The sequence below is a fragment of the Sitophilus oryzae genome, unplaced genomic scaffold (genome assembly GCF_002938485.1).
Source record: "Sitophilus oryzae breed Bouriz unplaced genomic scaffold, Soryzae_2.0 scaffold_1442_pilon_pilon, whole genome shotgun sequence".
Lineage (NCBI taxonomy): Eukaryota > Metazoa > Arthropoda > Insecta > Coleoptera > Curculionidae > Sitophilus > Sitophilus oryzae.
In genome coordinates this window covers 5,074,879-5,093,331 of record NW_022146107.1, presented here as the reverse complement: position 1 = coordinate 5,093,331, position 18,453 = coordinate 5,074,879, and the positions used below count along the sequence as shown (strand labels likewise).

Below are 18,453 nucleotides of genomic sequence, written 5' to 3'. Positions count from 1 at the left end.
AAAGTACTTTATTAATAAACCGTTAAACTCGTTAGACAGCTCAAGTGAAGATTTGCAGGTCCAATATTAAAACAGATCAATAATAAATAAACAAATCTAATCAATATTTATATTTTTATAGCTTACAAAACATTCACACGATTACTTGTTGTCTTGTTTTTCATGTTTTCTATAAATGTTACTGGCTATAAGAAAGAATGGCTGCATGATAAGTTTAAATGGTTCTAAAAAGTCATTCTATTTTAGTTAATGAAATTTATTTACCTTTACTGCCTACCTCCATTGCTTTTGGATGTAAATACAAAATATTATTACAAATTTTAGAAATAAAATGAGAATTTCTCTCGAACTTCCAATATTTGCTTGATTTCTGTCACATAAATGACACTGATTGACAAACAAAACCAGAAAAACCAGTTTATAACCGAATTTTTCAGGAACCGTGTTCCGTAATAAGAAAACTTTCAGGAAACCGATAGAAACGGAACATAAAACCATAACCAAGGTAAGCAACGGAATACACCCTAGGTATTTGAGGCATTTTTGCAATAAAAAAATTGAATTTTGACATTGATCGATGTCCGTCAATAGAATTATAACCCCAAATCAAACGACAATGGCAATTACTAAAAAGAGTCTGCAATAATTTACGAAATGCCGTATTGACGTTACCAATCTCTTTCATCCGGTTGGCAAGTGATTGAGAGAGTTCGACAATATATGACGCGACGTTGAACCTTAGCGTTGAACGATGGCTCAGCATTCTATACAAATATTTTTATTCTTACCCTAACAATAATTTTTTGACTAGCGTGACTGACAATAGGGAAGTTTCCATTTGATGTGTGAGCATGGAGACCAACCACTAACTACAAAAAATTAAGGATATTACAAAAGGTACTATTTTTTTTCCTCTACTGCGCATAAGCGTAGATTTCTAGAAATATAATATACAGGGTGGTCCGAACTGTATTCCGGAAACTTCGGCAACATATTCTGGAGATAAAAATACGTAAAAAAATCCGTATAAATGTATGTCCTAAAATGCTTAGTTTCGGAGATACAGGACGTAGAAGTTTTATTTTTGTTCAATTTTTTCCAAATAATTTCTGAAGTAACGTCAATATTTGGATAAAATTTGGTATCTAGGAGTTTTTTGAGATGAGAAATTCGACTTTGATGTCAATATGACTTCTACTTGTAGAGGGCGCTACCTACATATTTTTTAACTGGTTTGAAGACTAATAACTTTTTATCCCTACCTGTATAAAACTACTGAGTAAAAAAATATACATTTACGACGTTTTTTTTACATAAAACCTGGATGGTTTCATGTAAAAAGAAAATCGTTACAAGTAATGGTTCCCGAAGATATTTGGAATCTAAATTATCAATACCTGTCATCACTGACATAAATTAAACATGTTAACTAAATAATTATTACAGTGAAATCATAAATTTGAAATGTTTTGTGCCAAAATTTCAACAGAAATTGTTTTATTTTCAATTTTTAGAAGAAAAATTTATGATTATTTTAAAAAAATTAAAAGTTCGTCGTAAATGTATATTTTTTTACTCAGTAATTTTTGTACAGGTACGGAAGAAAAGTTATTACTCTTCAAAGCAGTTAAAAATATGTAGGTGGCGCCCTCTACGAGTCATATGACATCAAAATTAAATTTTTATCCAAATATTGACGTTACTCCCTGATAAATAATAATAAAATACTTACTTGGAAATAACGTTGCTCAGGGTTGGGTTTACCTTTTTTTCTCATATTGTTCGACGTTGTTTCACTAAAATGTAACCGCCCAACTGTTATTTTCGTTACTTGCGAATTTACCAATTCAACACTGAAAATCCGAACAGAAAAAATTAAACCATACCTACTTTCATCAAGGAATAATTTTCATTAACTTACAGTACAGGATGGAATGGTTTTTTGCTTCTGTCACTTTGACTTTGTTCAACCCTGATAGTCTGCGTAGGACAATCGTGTTTAACTCCATAGAAATGTATGTGAAAGCTGGATATTTTCTGGAATCCATCGGGCGTTTTGACAAACTGGGCATCGCCCAAAAGTTGTACATGACAGGTTATCTATAGACAGAAAAATGTACCAGTTACTAAAAAAAATCTATACTAAACACAAATAATATTTACTGAGATTTAATTATATTAGAGCTAATTCCTTAACCTATCTTAGGGGATACATATAAAATAGTTTTTAGATCGCTAAAACTTTGCTTGAAATAAACTATTTTATCACTATTCTTCCATATTAAAAATGTACTCTAGTACAAAATTTTTAGGTAATCACATCCATTTAGTTGACTTATAAACCAATTCAGGAAATACGTGACAAACCAATATGGCGTTGAAAATAATGACGTAACAGTCAAGGATGGAAAGACAAAGTGTATAGAATGTTCCAGCTATCGTTCAACGTCACGTCATATATTGTCGAACTCTCTCAATCACTTGTCAACCAGATGAAAGAGACAGGTGACGTCAGTACGGCATTTCATAAATTGCAGATTCTTTTTAGTAATTGCCACTGTCATTTGATTTGGGGTTATAATTCTATTGGCGACCAATGTCAAAATTAAAAATCAATTGTTGTGGTCAAACAAAATGCCTCAAAGATGTAATCAAAATGAACAAATAAACTAATTACTAAGCTTATAAATTAATTTTCTCGAGAAAGAGACGCTGGTAGAACACTCTTGGTCCGTGGACGCCGTATATGAATTAAGTACAATGCAAAGGTGTAACATTCCTATGTCATATACAAATTCATAGCGTTTTTTAAATAATATAGCGTGTTGCTGATGCTTTAGAAATAAGAATTTCAACAGTCCAAAGAATTGGAACTAAAGGGATCATAACTGATGAAGAGCTCAAGAAAAAATGAATAAATGCCGAAAAAAAAACAAACATGCCCAATCAATAATATAGGAACGTACTTAATTTTTTTTAAACAATATGAACTGATCTCAGACACACCTTAAAACTCATATTTGACATTTGACATATTATATTGATGACGTAACATTGAACGATGGCTGAACAGTCTTTAATTCATTTCTTACATGACATGTATTCCTTAAATAATTACCTACGCGATAAACATAAAATAGTTTTTAGATGGCTTAAATTTTACTTGAAATATACAATTGTAACACCATTCTTCCATATCAACATGTACTAAATATAGTACAAAAAAATTAGGTTATCACATCCCTTGAGTTAACTTATGAAAAAAAATTACCTGAAAATGATTTTTCTTCTGACAGACAAAAGCATCGTCTGCGTTGGAAAAATTAAATCCTTTGTCAGCGTCCACCCTGTAGTGTGGTATTGATCTAAAAAAAATACAATTTTCTCTGTAACATGACATCTGTCGGACAAAATAATAGCGTAAAAACTTACAGTTCGGTAAGATTTTGATCGCATAATGTATGCCAATTTGCCTGTTGGAATGCACTAAATCTTATGCACTGATACTGAGATTCAGAAAGGCAAGCCTCTGAAGAAGCGTATTCTTCATCTATAGATGCGGCGAATTGCTCAGAAGGGCTCAGTTGGCTTGAAGTACAATGTTCTAGAAATATTTTTTTATATTTAAAAAAATATAGTCAGATAAAATTAGATATACAGGGTGTCCCAGGCTGAGCGTGCATTAGAAGTTTCTAGAGAACTACAATATCTGGATCGGAGATTTTTGGCACATCATATACACACATCACATAGTTTCACAATGAGATCTATCGATTAAAAATATTTTCAGTATAGCGGCACTTCCGGAAATATACCGGAAATTAACAGCAATTTTCTTATTTTAAAGGGCACCTTTTTTATTACATACTTAAATTGTCTTTAAAATTTTATGAATTTTGATATCACGCACTCTATACCTAACATTAATTAAAAAAAATATTTACATTTTTTGACGAAAAAAACTACCTGTCAAAAAATGTGTATAGCCTATAGTGATGGGCAAAACTGTTATTTTTAGATAACAGTTGAAACTGTTATAGTTATTTATAAAAAACAGCTTAAAATAACAGCTTAAAAATAACAGGTTTCTTTATTTTACTGCTAAATATCTGAAAGAGTATGAGGCGGTCACCGCCAGGCGTATTAACGCAGTTGCAAGTTGCAACAATGACAATAAGGAGGGGTTTCTCGAATCTCAAATTCCAAGAGGGTGAAAACGCCCCTCAAATATTACAATATTTGTTATTTAAAAAACTGTTAGTCGTTTTAAAACGCTTGGACAAGCATAATTTATTTGGTTCTTTTACGTATTTTGAAATTTTTAAAAAAATCATACAGGATGTTCCAAAAAGTTGGGTAATCTCTTAACCACGATTCTGCTTAAACTGCTTGACGTAAAAAGCTTATTTTTGGCAAATGGAAAGTCAAATTCCAACGAGATGAAACTACCCCTCAAATATTACCAAGTTATATAAGAATATCGCCATATTGTTTTTTCTCATGCTGACATAAATGTGAGAAAATTTTATCCAGTTTGTATGTTAATGGAAATTTTTGCTTTGCTTTATCATCACCATTACAAATGATTAATTCGACGCGAACGAAGTCGCTGGTACACGCTAGTATTTTTATAAATACACTTTTTAAACTCTTAAGGCAGGCAGTATTTATAATACAGGAAATTCAAATAATTAGTTTTCTGACAGACGGAAATAAATTGTCTGATCGATTGACACTTAATGTCAAGGAAGCTAGATAAAATCAAGAGATAAAATCAAGAAGCTAGATTAAATCATAGATTTAAAACTAAATCTAAAATAACTTAAAAACAATTTGTTTTAGATATAGGAACATGTATAGTCAAAAAGAGTAACGAATTAAAAAACCTTTTCACTGATCTAGTGAAATAAAAAAAGGGGGTTTTCATCATAGGTTTCCATTTGAAAAAAATGATTTTTGATAATTTTTAATCGCCCAATTCCATGACAGCTACCGCCATTATTATATGATATTCGAACAATTGAATAATTTGAAATAGACAGCCACATATGTTCTCTTTATGCTGCAGTGACTGTGGTTATCATTAAATTTGACGTTTAGGCTATATTTTTATATAGGGAATTTTTTTTGACAGGCGGTTTTTTTCGTCCAAAAAAATTTTTTTTTTCTTCTCAAAATCGGTTAATGTTTGGTATACAGTGTTTAACATCAAAAGTCATAAAATTTTACACAGAATTTAAGTATGCATTAAAAACCAGGGTACCCATTTAAAATAAAAAAGTTGCTGTCAACTTCCGGTATTTCCAGAACTGCCGTCATATTGAAAATATTTTTAATCGATAGATCTCGTGAAACAATGATGTGCAAAAAATCTCCGATCTAGGTATTGTAGTTCCCTAGAAACTTCTAATGCGCGCTCATCCCTGGGACACCCTGTATTTTTTAATAGAAAAATTTACACTACCTGGTTCGCTCTTAACTAAGGCACTATCCTGACTAAGTTTCCTCTTCTTAGGTACATTCTGTAAGTTGGTATAGACGCTAGGAATATTTTCTATATTGTTCTCTACATTGTTTATTGCGCTATCCAGATTAGAAGACCTTGGTAGGCTTTCTATACCAGACGTAAAACCCAAATGGACGATATGCTTGTCTTCAACAAAATCTTTTTGTGGTTCATAGAGAGATCTGCTGTAATTCGAGTTTGGTTCTGTCTGGACAGTGGGTAAAAGTATCTGACGGTTTGGATCTGAAATCAGATGTCAGAATTAAAAGAAATAAAAAATAGAATTGCTGTGTAATGAGATAAAATATACCTTGTACGTTATCACTAAGAATAATTTCGTGGTCACTGGATATTCCATCTGTCAGAATTCTATTTCCTAATAGATTGGCATTTCTCACATCCTGGGTCACCAATAATCTGTTGTCCTGCAAATATATACATACAGGGGGGTTTTCTACGATGTTCTATTGGGGTCATAAATATGCGCCTTTCGAATTTTTGAAAAAGTTCATGGCTTACTAGATATTTTGAAAAAAACAAATTTAGGCTATTTTAAAAATTGTCCCTAATTCCATTATAATCTATTTTAGACAAAAAGTTTTCAGATAAAAGTTGTAGATAATCACATCCTTAATGAGACTGTGTTCTCCGTTTCTTTCTAAAGCCTGTATTTTTGACATATGACACAAACTTATATTTTTTTAAATGGAAACCATAGCAGGCCATGACTTCATAAAAATCGCCATTTTTTTAAGCTTTTCAGCGATAATATTTTTTTTTTTTCGAAAAATTACTGAGTTATAGCCAATTCTTATCTTTCTTGACTAATTTCACTTAGTTGGCATTGTATTTTTATTATGTTATTTATTTAATTATTATAATTTATAACTTATAAAAAGAGACAGAATATTTTATTAAACAGTTCTTTAGAATTTACATTACACAAACTAAAACTTAAAAAAATAATATCACTACATACACTTTAAGTTATTTTAGAAAATATTCAAAAAATATATCGCATAAAAAAATCTAAAATAGATGGTCAGGTGATCAAGGAGGCCCATGCAGTTGGTCCACCTCTTCATATCCTTGAGTTTAAATAATTATGATATAAAAAAATTTTAACATTTTTTTTTATTATGGTTGGGAGTGTCATAATGAAAGTCACGTTGGAACCACTCTATTGATGCGCGAGACTTTAAATTTAACATGTCTTGAAAACTGTTCTCTGAAAAGCGTATGTAACGTATCCTCGAAAATGTATGGCCAAGAAATAATCCTACACGCTTTTCTTCATTTGAAAAATTCATATTTACAATTTTTGGTTATTTTGATTTACAAAGTTTGGATGTGACAATTTGACATTTCTAAGAGCAACGACGATTGGAGTTTTTTCCATAGCTAACTAAGTGAAATTGTTTAAAAATGATATGAATTGGCTGTAACTCAGTAATTTTTCGAAAAAAAAACATATAGTTTATATCACTGAAAATCTTAAAAAATTCCGCTTTTTATGAAGTCATGGCCAACTATGACAGACTTTAGAAAAAGAAGTAGAACACAATCTAATTAAGGATGTGATTATCTACAACTTTTATCTGAAAACTTTTTTGTCTAAAATAGATTATAATGGAATTAGGGACAATTTTTAAAATAGCCAAAATTTGTTGTTTTTCGAAATATCTAGTTAAGCCTAAAGTAAATATCTAGTAACTTTTTCAAAAATCTGAAAGGTGCATATTTATGACCCACAAAACTGCAATTCTTTCCCCATTTAACCGACTCTCTATCTCCAGTAGTTTCCGAGATACCCATAGAGAACATCGTAGAAAACTCACCCTGTATATGAGTGATACCAATTAAACTTTTAGTCATGTAATCGAGGACGCGATTTTTAAATTCATTGTTGCCAACCATGGACATATTTGGCACCGGGTTGACTGACTGGAACTTAAATTTCCCGCTGGGGATTCAGGTGATAGCTCTGTTGTAAAAAATGTCCAGTTGCCACATTTATTTATTTCCTGACATTGACATTCGTTTTGAAACTTTAGTTTTGTATTACGAGTTTTTGGTTTAAATGAATTGTGTTGTTATACTTTAAGCTTAAAAATTTTCACTAGCAGACCTTGCAATGGAACATTGTTCTTTTTAGAACCCCTTTTAGTGCGAAGTATACAAGATACTTTAACAGCCGTTGCAAAAAAGTCAGAATATTTTGAACGGGAAAACGGTAGTAATGTCCCTTTATGTCCCTCAAGTGCTGTCAAGGAGGTGAGTTTTGTTGATGTAAATAATAACTGTTTGTATATTTATAATAAATTCATTTTTGTTTCCTAAATTATTTTGATTAAAAGAAAACACGCAAAAATCGGCAACGCTGTGCAGGTCAAGCTTAATCACGTGACTAAAAGTTTATTTGATATGATCTATATAATTATATTAAATGTAGGATAACAACGTATTGTTACCTGTATTATTCCATTGCTATCAATAAGTCCTTCACTATTTTGATCAGTTACAACTATATGCGATCCCAATATTAAGTTATTTGTGAGAATTGGGTTCAAAATGCCTTGTTTATAAATGTTCTGTCCAAGGCCCGAAAGATTAGTGTATATGCTTTCTGGAGTATTCAGGGGGGCTTCGCAGCCATCTTGGGGACTGTACGGATGCTCTGAGCTTGAATCAGGTGGACTGTCCGGCAATGAATGCCTAGAATCAAAAAAAGTGTCATTTTTTTCTTAATAAATATGAGATACCAAAAATTCTTACCCATTATTGTTTCGTTTATTTTCCACTATTACATTTAGCAGTTTTCCTGAGGGAGTTGTAGTTAATGAGTCCCCAAACGTAAAATTTTGAGTATTGTTGCCATCGCTGTTAATGAAATCTTCCAGTTGCGAGAAATCTATACCTTCGTTATCAATACCAGTGAATTCTGCGCCTCGACCTGTAAAAAAATGATAATATTGATATACAGGGTGGTCCACTAAGTATGCAACATATGGGAATATTTTTTAATTGGAGGTCCTATACAAATGGGAATACTGCCAAAAGTTAGTGCATGTTCAGAGGCTCTTTTAATACAGTCTAATAAAAATAAATGTATTGCTCAGGCATCTGTAGAGACTGTAGAGGTTAGTAATATCACAGATTAGGTATCCTATAAAAAAATCTTGTCCCTAATTCGTGGTACGAAAATTGTTTTTTATGACGATGTGCAAACGAGTCAAATTTCCTGTGCGCAAAAATAAACTCGCGTAAAATAACAATAAACAGCGTAATAGAGAGATATCGCTAAACCGAATAGCGTGCATGGACGTTAATAAGGCCAGGTGTTATTTCCTTTACGTGAGGTGGTATTAACTCTCTTCGTTTATAGTTATCGGATCGGAAAGAATTCTGATCGCGTCGCGTCCGCTATTTAAACTTAACCTAACTTTGAATTTAAAACTTTGAAATTGTTTTGTTTACTAGGTATTTTAAAACTAAAGTGCTAAAGTGCTTATTTCCAGGGCTTTATTATTCAACGTCTGCCAGTGGGTTTAAGGCAACAAGCAACAAATTCTCTTAGAAGGGCTAAGTCGTCATCTGCTGTAAACCTAAGACTCTTTATAGGTTCTTTAGTATTGGAAGAGGTGGAATCCATATTTTGGGCCATATTTATTTAATTAAAACTAATCCCAGCTACTTAAATATCAAATTACCTAATAAAACTAAAGCAATAATTCAAAACAATTCAAACATAACCTAAAATAAAAGATCTCGCCGGCCGGCTCCGGTTGTCAAATACCCGCACATGCCCATTTAAGCAATTTTTAAACGTTATCAGAGGTTATTTAGAAAGAGCGCTTGGTGTAATTGATCCGCAAATTACGTCAGGCGGTAACGTTATTAGCGGCTGTTGCGTTGACTCGCGCATATCGTAACCAGGTTGTGAAAATACGTAAATACTGGATGACGCTATTCGGTTTTCCGATATCTCTCTAATAACTGTGCCGGTCAGGCGCTGTGCACAATTTTAGAGACCATAAGTGGGCGTGCTATGTGCGCAAACTAGTCACCTAAGTAGTGCCCGATTCCGAAAATTGGAACCACGAAAAACAATAAAGAAAAAACAAAGATTATAATCTGTATAATCTGTGGTAATATATGATTATCGTTTCTTATTATTATTTCTTATTATCTGAACATAACATAAGTAAAAATTAAGAACAAATTGAAAAAATAATCATACAGAAAGTTTGAGGCTTTTTAGTTTTACCTCATTAATTATGTAATTGTTATCAGGTAGTAATTGTTAATTTTAACAGCATTTAACAGAACGTCAACGGTTTTTTTAGACGTGTCTGTTGAAAAACTAAAGGGTTCTCGAATAGTTGTATTTAGATCAGAGTTTAGATATTTTAAATAGCTTTTTTCTTTGTTTCTTTGTGTTTTTTTTGCATCCGACGCGCGACGAGTGGAAGAGTACTTCCCGAAACGTTAAGCATTTTTTTGTCAGTTGGGCAAGTTTGTTTATTAGTAAATCACTGACAAGTTGGTCTCCGTTGGATTAACGCTGCAGTATTTACAAAAAAAAATAACTATTTTATTTTGTAGATCTTCTTGCAGTATAAGTGGCGAAATACCAAGGACTTTTTTGACGAGATCACAGAGGTATAGACCTTTTTTAATTGAGTTTTTTTCCTAAACAACACATAGGTATAAAAATCATATAACGAGAATAAATTAAATGATTCTAAAAGTGGAAGATAATAAATCAGAGAGAAACTAATAACTAAAGTGAGAGGTCTTGTGGAATAGGGCATTTCGTAAACAAGTTTATTTTTTCACCGCGCATTCCAGACGCGCATAGCGTTTAGGCGGTCAAAAAAGGAAGTTTTCATCTTTGCAAGGTAAACATTTGACAGGATGAATTAGATTGTCAGTAGCTTTTTCTATTTCTTAGCTCTAGAAGGAGATAACTAAAATCTGTTGATAATCGGAGCAAATCGGAGTAATAAATTGTTTTTAACTGAATGTGCCTGTTCTTTTAGATTGTCAGAAGAGAAGATTATTGTCATTATTGATTATTTCAGATGCAACGACTATTCGGCATTTTTGTAAGTTTTGTTTTGTGGTTGAGACCCAGACAAAACGTTTCCTTTAAAGGTAAGTTTTATCTAGGTAAAAATTTTAACGTACCTAATAGTAATAGTGAGTGCACATAATAATCGTACATTACTAATTTAATTTTTTTAATTTAAAACATCACATTCTTTTCTGATACCTATGGAACGACATATAGGTATTATCTGGTATTATACCTAGTATTATTTCCAGTAATACAAATTATTTTCTTGAACTGCTAGGTTCTTGTTAAAGAATAAAGACTATCAAAAACATCGAATATCTACGGGATAACTACTGATAATCTGTGCGAGCTCCCAACCGTGCTTCCCTGTTCACTCCCAACCAAGTTAGATAAAAAAGATGCTGAAGATTGCAGCCTTGAGTTGGAGTATGGCAAGGAGTATATGGAATTAAATAAATTATTATGTTCCTACACAGTATTTTATTTATAGGTTTTAATGCTTTAAGTCTAATAATAAATTTTCGTTGTCAACAAAATAATCTAAAAAAACTACGAAGATTTCTTATTATAAACTTGAAAGATTAAGATTCGGTTCAAATATACAAATTTTAAATTTTTGGCGCTAGTATATAGGTATGAATGCAACCTACTATATCGATAATGCGCTCATAGTTCCGGTTAGACGCCAAAGGCCGCGCCACGAACACAGTCTTCAAAAATTAACGTTGATCGGTCTCTCTCACTTTAGTTATTAGTGTTCTCTCTGACATAAATTCTGGGTTACTATGGCGACCATTAACGACGCTATGGATTATTGAGCAAACAAGAAATAAATTTTACTTATCAAAGTACCAAAACCACTTGAATAAAACTTTTGGACAAAACTGACCTCCTGGACTATACAGTTTGTCCCCGGATTGTCTTTAACAAAATGATCAAAATTAATAATCATTATCTATCAAAGAATGAAATCGAAATTATATTACACTGTAACTTTTTTTATTTTCTTCAGATAAAAAAAACGAGATTTGGTATATTAATATATGACATAAATTAGGATTGATTGACGTATTCAATTGTTTTCGGTCACTTCCTGTTTCACCGGAACTGACTACAACTTTTAATTTTTAAATGACACCCTCGGTATTTTTTTTACTTCATTCGATAGAAAATGACATATCATATATCAACTTTTGACATTTTCACAAATTATTTGTGGTACCAAATTATTCATAAAAAAAAATGCTTTTTCCAAATATACTATTGCATACCTTGTTCCATTTGAAAAAATCGAGATATGATTGAAAATACGATTTGGACATCTTCTAACCGGCCAGGACAAGACACGAAAAACATTAAACGATCAAATCTAGTTTTCCAAGGCTCCTTGATTAAAAATTAGTGTTTTTAACACAGTCATGGATTGAAATTCTCTAGATTGAAATTCAAAATACGATTTTTTTAAACGAAAATGTCAAAAGTCGACATATGATATGTCATTCTATTCAAAGTGTCATTTTCTATCGAATAACGTAAAATTATACCGTGGGTGCCATATAAAAATCAATTATAGTAATTTCCGGTGAAACAGGAAGTGACCGAAAACAACTGAATATGTCAACCAATCCAAATTTATGTCATATACTAACATACCAAATATCGTTTAGCTGAAATCTGAATCTGAAAAAATAAAAAAGTTATAGGGGTGAGTCACTTTTGAGAAACACCCGGTATATCAAAAATAGAAAACAATAAATAAAAATATATTATGACCTGAATATGTTGTAAAACATTTATAATGCTCTAAATCCGTGTTTATAGAAATATTGGAATTTCAGGAATTTTATCGAGCAAAAAACAATTACATTTTTATAGCATCCCATTAAAATTGTTCAAATTCATTTGAGAACAATTATTATTGTAATATAAATACAAACAAAAAACTATAAATTTTATATGAAGAGTATTAGTATAAATGACGTTATTATGATATCAATATCTGTATAAGTACAATATTATCGAAAAAAAAACGGCGTCAGCGATGCCCTGTTATTTTATACGTAAAATTATATGGGAAATATTTTCGATCGTCATTTCCAAACTATCTGGACGCCGTTTTTTTTTTCGACCATACGGTATCCATTTAAACAAATCACATCTTTCAAATTAAGAAAAAAAAGTAAGTGGTGCGCATCTTTTTTTTATAAAAATATTACAGTGATGATAACTCATAAATATGCACTCCCTGGTGAATCTGTCAACACTTTTTGTTATTAAAATATGCAACTCTTATAGTAACTTTTACCCTCAAAATTACATTCGAATTACTAAAAGCACTTAGAAGAAAATTATAATAAATAAAAAAATGAAGATTTTAACCCCCTGTAGCTACGAAACAAAGCAGAATCTAATTTTTACGTGAGATGGCACATGTTTTTTGAAACACCCTGTAGAAAAAATCACACTGAATTCGAACTAAATACCTTGTACACTATTACGACCACTTCTTGGTTCTCTCCGGTCATCCATGTCCCAAATTTCCATATTTTTTTAATGCTACCACATTTTCACGAAAAAAAATCCAGTACAGCCGCCATCTTGTGATACACACACCCCCCAGAAGAACTATCACGAATAAATTGATATTTTCTACATTCACCGTATATTATACTTGATTTACGAATTTTCAAGATTCATTTTAACTTTAATGCACTTTACTCATCACAAAAACCTTAATTTAAACTCCATCCACAAACACAGCGATAGAGATTATATTTTTTAGAGTCAAATTTGGAATAATAGACTCATTTGGGTAGGAAATAAGTTGGCGTATATTTGAAATTATATCGATACGGTGAAAATTTGTTATTCTCAACCCCACCCCTACATCATCCGTCACCTAGGTAACCGATCTGGCGTTAAATTGTTTGTTAATAAGGGTAGGTACAGAATGTTCAGCCACCGTGCAACGTGACGTCATATATCGTCGAACTCGCTCAATCACATGCCAACCAGATGAAAGAGATTGGTGACCGCATGTTCTAGTAATTGTCATTGTCATTTGATTTGGGGTTATAATTTTATTGACGGACATCGATCAATGGGTTCAGGGGAACATCTCTCGAATGGTTTAAGTCATATCTCAGCAACAGAAGTGAACTTGTGAGGGTGGATACCACGTTGTCTTCTAGCAAGTCAATAGAATGTGGAGTACCTCAAGGCTCAGTACTAGGCCTTATTTAGTTTCTTCTTTTTATTAACGACATTGCTAACATAAACATCAGTGGTAAAATATGTCTTTTTGCGGACGACACTAGCTTCACTTGGAGCAACAAGGACGTCACGGCACTTCATAGGATTATATCAAATGACTTAATCACCATTAAATCTTGGTGCGATTCGAACTTAAAGTCTCAACATTTCTAAAACTAAAGCTTTGTCGTATAAAAACTCGCTGCAGCCTTTTGTACTTAACAACACCACCATTGACGTCGTAAAATCTGTAAAATTCTTAGGGCTCGTTGTAGACAATTCTCTAAAATGGAACATGCATATCGAGTCGAAAAAATTGAGCTCTGCCTGTTTTGCATTAAGATCTTTTTTTAAGGAGCTTAACTTGTCAGTGGCTAGAACTGTTTAATATGCAATTTTTTCGTCAGAGATGCCCTTCCATTCTGGGGTACGTATTGTGCGACTCAATTTGATCGCATTTTCAAGCTCCAAAATACTGTTTGACCAGCGGATCTGAAGCTACGGAAGGAATGCGAGAAAAAAAAATCGATATTGCCACGTTTATCTATAAAATTGCAAAATTGCCAGACATGAACTATAAATTTAATATATTTTTATTATATATAATGTGTTTAGCATATATTCTGACGTATATTATTAAGGAATTTTAACGTAGTTCATATTGTTCAATATGTTTTGTTTAATAACTTATTTCTTTCATTCTGTATAATCTGCTTATTATGAAAGTTGACGATTTATCAACGATATCATTGGCAAACCGGCATCGCCGCGCATGGCCGCTTATTCCTCGAACATGATTGGCCAGAGTACGTCACAGGATTTGTTACCACGCGGTTGCCATGGCTTTTACGCCTTTCCTATTCGCTTGCTTTATCCCCAACTTCACGGTCTCTTCTGAAAAGAGTAGGAATATTGAATACTATTGAAATATCCAGTGGCGGTGTAATTTTTTTGATCATTATTACTTTATTTCATTATTTTATACCGGTTATCTAAACTTTATTCCTATATTTTCGTATATTTGATAGTTAAGTTGTGTTTTATTATTTTGTTATCTTGTTATAATGTTTTTCGTTCATAGTTTTTAATTATTAATATCAAGTTTGATCGTATATTTGTGTTTTAAAATGAATAAATTTGTTAAGAGTAAGACGCTACATAGTCAGACAAGAGAAATAATAGCTAATTTATATAGGTAAGTTAATAATAATGTGGATGAAATCAGGGGCGTAGATAGGTGTATGCTATGGGGGTGGTACTATGATTAAGTCGCAAAAAAATCACCGTCGGAATTTTTTTGTCGAATTAAAACGACGGCGATTTTTTTGTCTTCAAAAATATATAAAAACATAACACAAAAATTAAAATATAGATTTGTAAATAACATAAACAAAATGAAACAACGACGTTTATTAGTTAATTTTCTATAAACTATAAATAAAAACTCTAAACTATCAAAAAAAACTATAAAACTATAAACTATAAATAAAACTACAAAACAAAATCAAGTTTTCTAGTACGCTGTTTGGAAAACCTATCAATGACAGCATCAACATTTATTTCAATATCTTTATGGATATTGATTAGAGTTAACCCCACTAATCTGTCCTGGCCAATAAGAACACTTTGTATGCTTTTAATTAGGTCGAACATATTATAAACGATAAATCAACATAATTAAAAGCATACAAAGTGTTCTTATATGTTGGATATTAATTAAAAAAAATCCTTTCATAGTCAATGACTATTTCAATTCTCGTATCTCGTCAAGCGTCAGGGGGGGGGGTACTGTCCCCCAGTACCCCCCCCCCCTTATCTACGCCCTTGGATGAAATCTCATTTGGTTTATTTCCTTGTGTTCATAATAGGGTTTGCGATGAAGAAGCTACAGAGAGTTCGCTTTAGTTGCCGCTTAAACGTAAACTTGAGCGGATATTTTTTAATACCGGAGTTAGCGTATCGGCTATAAAAAAATTCACACAGAAATTAAAAAAAAAGGCTGAAAACTAACCCCGATAAAATGATGATCAAGCTCTGGAAAGAAACGACCACGTGAGACTGCTGTCGAAAAGCTCGACGACTTTTTCGAAGTGATCAGGAATTTGATAAATAGATTTTATCTCGAATTCAAACTCGTCCCCACAATTAGAAAGCTTTTGCAAAAATTGCAGGAAGAATCGAATTTTCCTTTTGCAGGGAAATGCTTAGGGGGTTATTAAAATCAAATGAATTTTTTTGGCGTAAATATCAAAATAACAGATAATTATTAATGGAGCGGCCCATTATATTGCAGAGAGAGATTGCATTGCAAAAATATATACGCGAAATTCGAAAATATAGCCAAGTATTATCTATTTGGATGAAACATATGGGTAGACAATGACCTAACCTTTAAAAACTGCTGGCGGAGCGATACCATATCTGGTGTAATAGGCAATATTGGATCTACTAGTGAGTAAAATTATGTTTTGTTTGCGCTTCCAAAGTTAACTATTTTCAAGATTTTTTTGCTGGAAATAGTTATATCTAGAATTATGTATTATAGAAAAAAATATAGTTAGTACAGATATATAAATAAATATACCTCAAGACTCAGTCTTGATCATCTGCTGATGGCACACATGGTTAGCGAAACGTGCGTCCAGTGTAAAATTAAAAGTGTTTTGGTGGATTGTACTGATTTAGTGTTTTATTTTGCTGTGTAACACCAAAGGGTCCAACCCTCAGCTGTAATTATTTCTTCTATTATATTAACAACACAATAATAAAATGATTCAAAATACTTAAGGGAGCTTTAATAAAAGCTTTTAGTGTTTATCTGCTAACTCAACAGTAACGATTCAAACAGCATAAAGTTTTTAGAAAAAAAATATTAATCTGAGTATTATATTTATGATACACATTATTTTCATATAACACCGTACGCCCATGCCTATTTTATAATGAAATTGGGCGTGTCTTCGTCAGAGATGCCCTTCCATTCTGGGGTACGTATTGTGCGACTCAATTTGATCGCATTTTCAAGCTCCAAAATAGAGCTGTTCGATATTCACTGGGATTAAACAGCAGAACTCATTGCCAGAACTTATTAAAAATGTTAACTCTTCCTTCCTTATTTATACTTGAATCCGTTTGCCTGGAAGATATAGATATTTTTTATGAGTATCAGCTTCTCAAGAAAGGCCATCTCACACTTATCCACTCAGAAACGCGGAGCAAGATCTTTATCTACCTACCCCACGCTCAGAGTTAGTTAAAAGTTCAATATTATACAACTCGAAAAAAATGCACAATCACCTGCCATTTGAAATCAAATCCGTAACATCATTTTTTTTTATTTCGCAAAGCATTGAAATCTTATTTACTATAAACAAGGCTTTCTACGCCGTAAATGACAGATTTTTTTAGATTTCAATCATCTCTGTATCTCTTCTGGTTTACGAGATACACACTCAGTAGTGTGCAATATTTTTCGGGACACCGTGTAAAAAAATTCTATCTGTATGTTTTTAAAAATTTATCAAAAATAATAAAATTATTTTCGCTGCAGTGCTGCCTAGCAGTTATCGCTGGTGTTATCGCTGATCGTATTGGTTGCAATAACATAATTATTATAAATGCGCCAATACATAAATTTAAATTAAAATAATAATTTGTTGTTAAATACTGCTAACAAATTGACCTGTGCACTCAATTCAATGTTTTTTTCTTTAAATTAATAAATTCACTAGATTTTCTAATTATAAAATATATCGGAGAAAAAACAACATTTCCGGTTACTATAAATATTTTCCATTTTTTTTGAACTGATTGTGGGAATTTTTAAAGAATGTTATTAGCGCTAACTATAAATTATAAACAATCAAAATTGCTGTGTAAAATATACCTGTTATATTAAAATTTGCTATACCGGGTTAAGCTAAATTAAGTTAATTAGTTTGGGAAAACGAGAATTTTAGGAAAGCTGGTTCTTTAAAGCCTAGTTCAGACACGGCTAGTAATTTAGTCGAGTAGCGAGTAAGTTAGTCGTGTAGCGAGTACCTACTTACCGATTATCGTTCAGACCAGTTTTAAAATTGAGTTTAGTAGTGCAATATGTTAATAAGTGTTTTATATGTCGTATCTTCGTTCCAGCGCGACATTTCAACAATTTCTTCAACTAATGTACCTACTTAACTAAACAATGAACTAAACACTCGTGTTCATACTTGTTTTAGTGGCAGTTTAGTAGTTAGTAGACATGGTGGGGGACTCTACTCGACCGTCAAAATAGAATCGGATGGATCCAGCCGACTAAACTACTACACTAAACTACTCTACTAATTTGTACTGTCCGCACGCACTAAATTACTAAATTACTCGCTACTCGACTAAATTACTAGCCGTGTCTGAACTAGACTTAATACCTACTAGTTGAAGCCTGGCGCATCTGCCACGACATCAGGAAAAAAATACTTTTTATTTTTTGTTTAATTAAATGAAAAACAAAAAATCCGGCGACGACAGTTTTTAGAAGAGCTAATCAACTATCTTTTAGTAAAAAAAGCAACTTTCTAGAGCAAGTCGTTACTTCAGTAGAGACGACACAGATAAACATTAGCATTTTATATATGTA

At 32.1% G+C, this 18,453-nt stretch overlaps 1 protein-coding gene across 2 annotated transcripts in view; it reads right to left on the bottom strand.

Moving 5' to 3' along the window:
- The window catches only part of LOC115877115 (myelin regulatory factor), a 58,668-nt gene that overhangs the window by 29,059 nt on the left and 11,156 nt on the right, over positions 1 to 18,453 (bottom strand). Inside the window, exons 1-10 of one of the 2 annotated variants that reach the window (XM_030893220.1) lie at positions 13,070 to 13,179; positions 8,282 to 8,459; positions 7,978 to 8,221; positions 5,817 to 5,931; positions 5,465 to 5,749; positions 3,433 to 3,604; positions 3,272 to 3,365; positions 1,922 to 2,100; positions 1,733 to 1,853; positions 789 to 869 (exon numbers count right to left, since the gene is read on the bottom strand). In XM_030893220.1, the coding sequence (XP_030749080.1) occupies positions 789 to 869; positions 1,733 to 1,853; positions 1,922 to 2,100; positions 3,272 to 3,365; positions 3,433 to 3,604; positions 5,465 to 5,749; positions 5,817 to 5,931; positions 7,978 to 8,221; positions 8,282 to 8,459; positions 13,070 to 13,130 (1,530 nt within the window). In that variant the 5' untranslated portion in view covers positions 13,131 to 13,179. Of the gene's footprint in view, positions 1 to 788; positions 870 to 1,732; positions 1,854 to 1,921; positions 2,101 to 3,271; positions 3,366 to 3,432; positions 3,605 to 5,464; positions 5,750 to 5,816; positions 5,932 to 7,977; positions 8,222 to 8,281; positions 8,460 to 13,069; positions 13,180 to 18,453 lie in introns of those variants that run through there. The other variant, XM_030893221.1, reaches the window with a different exon arrangement.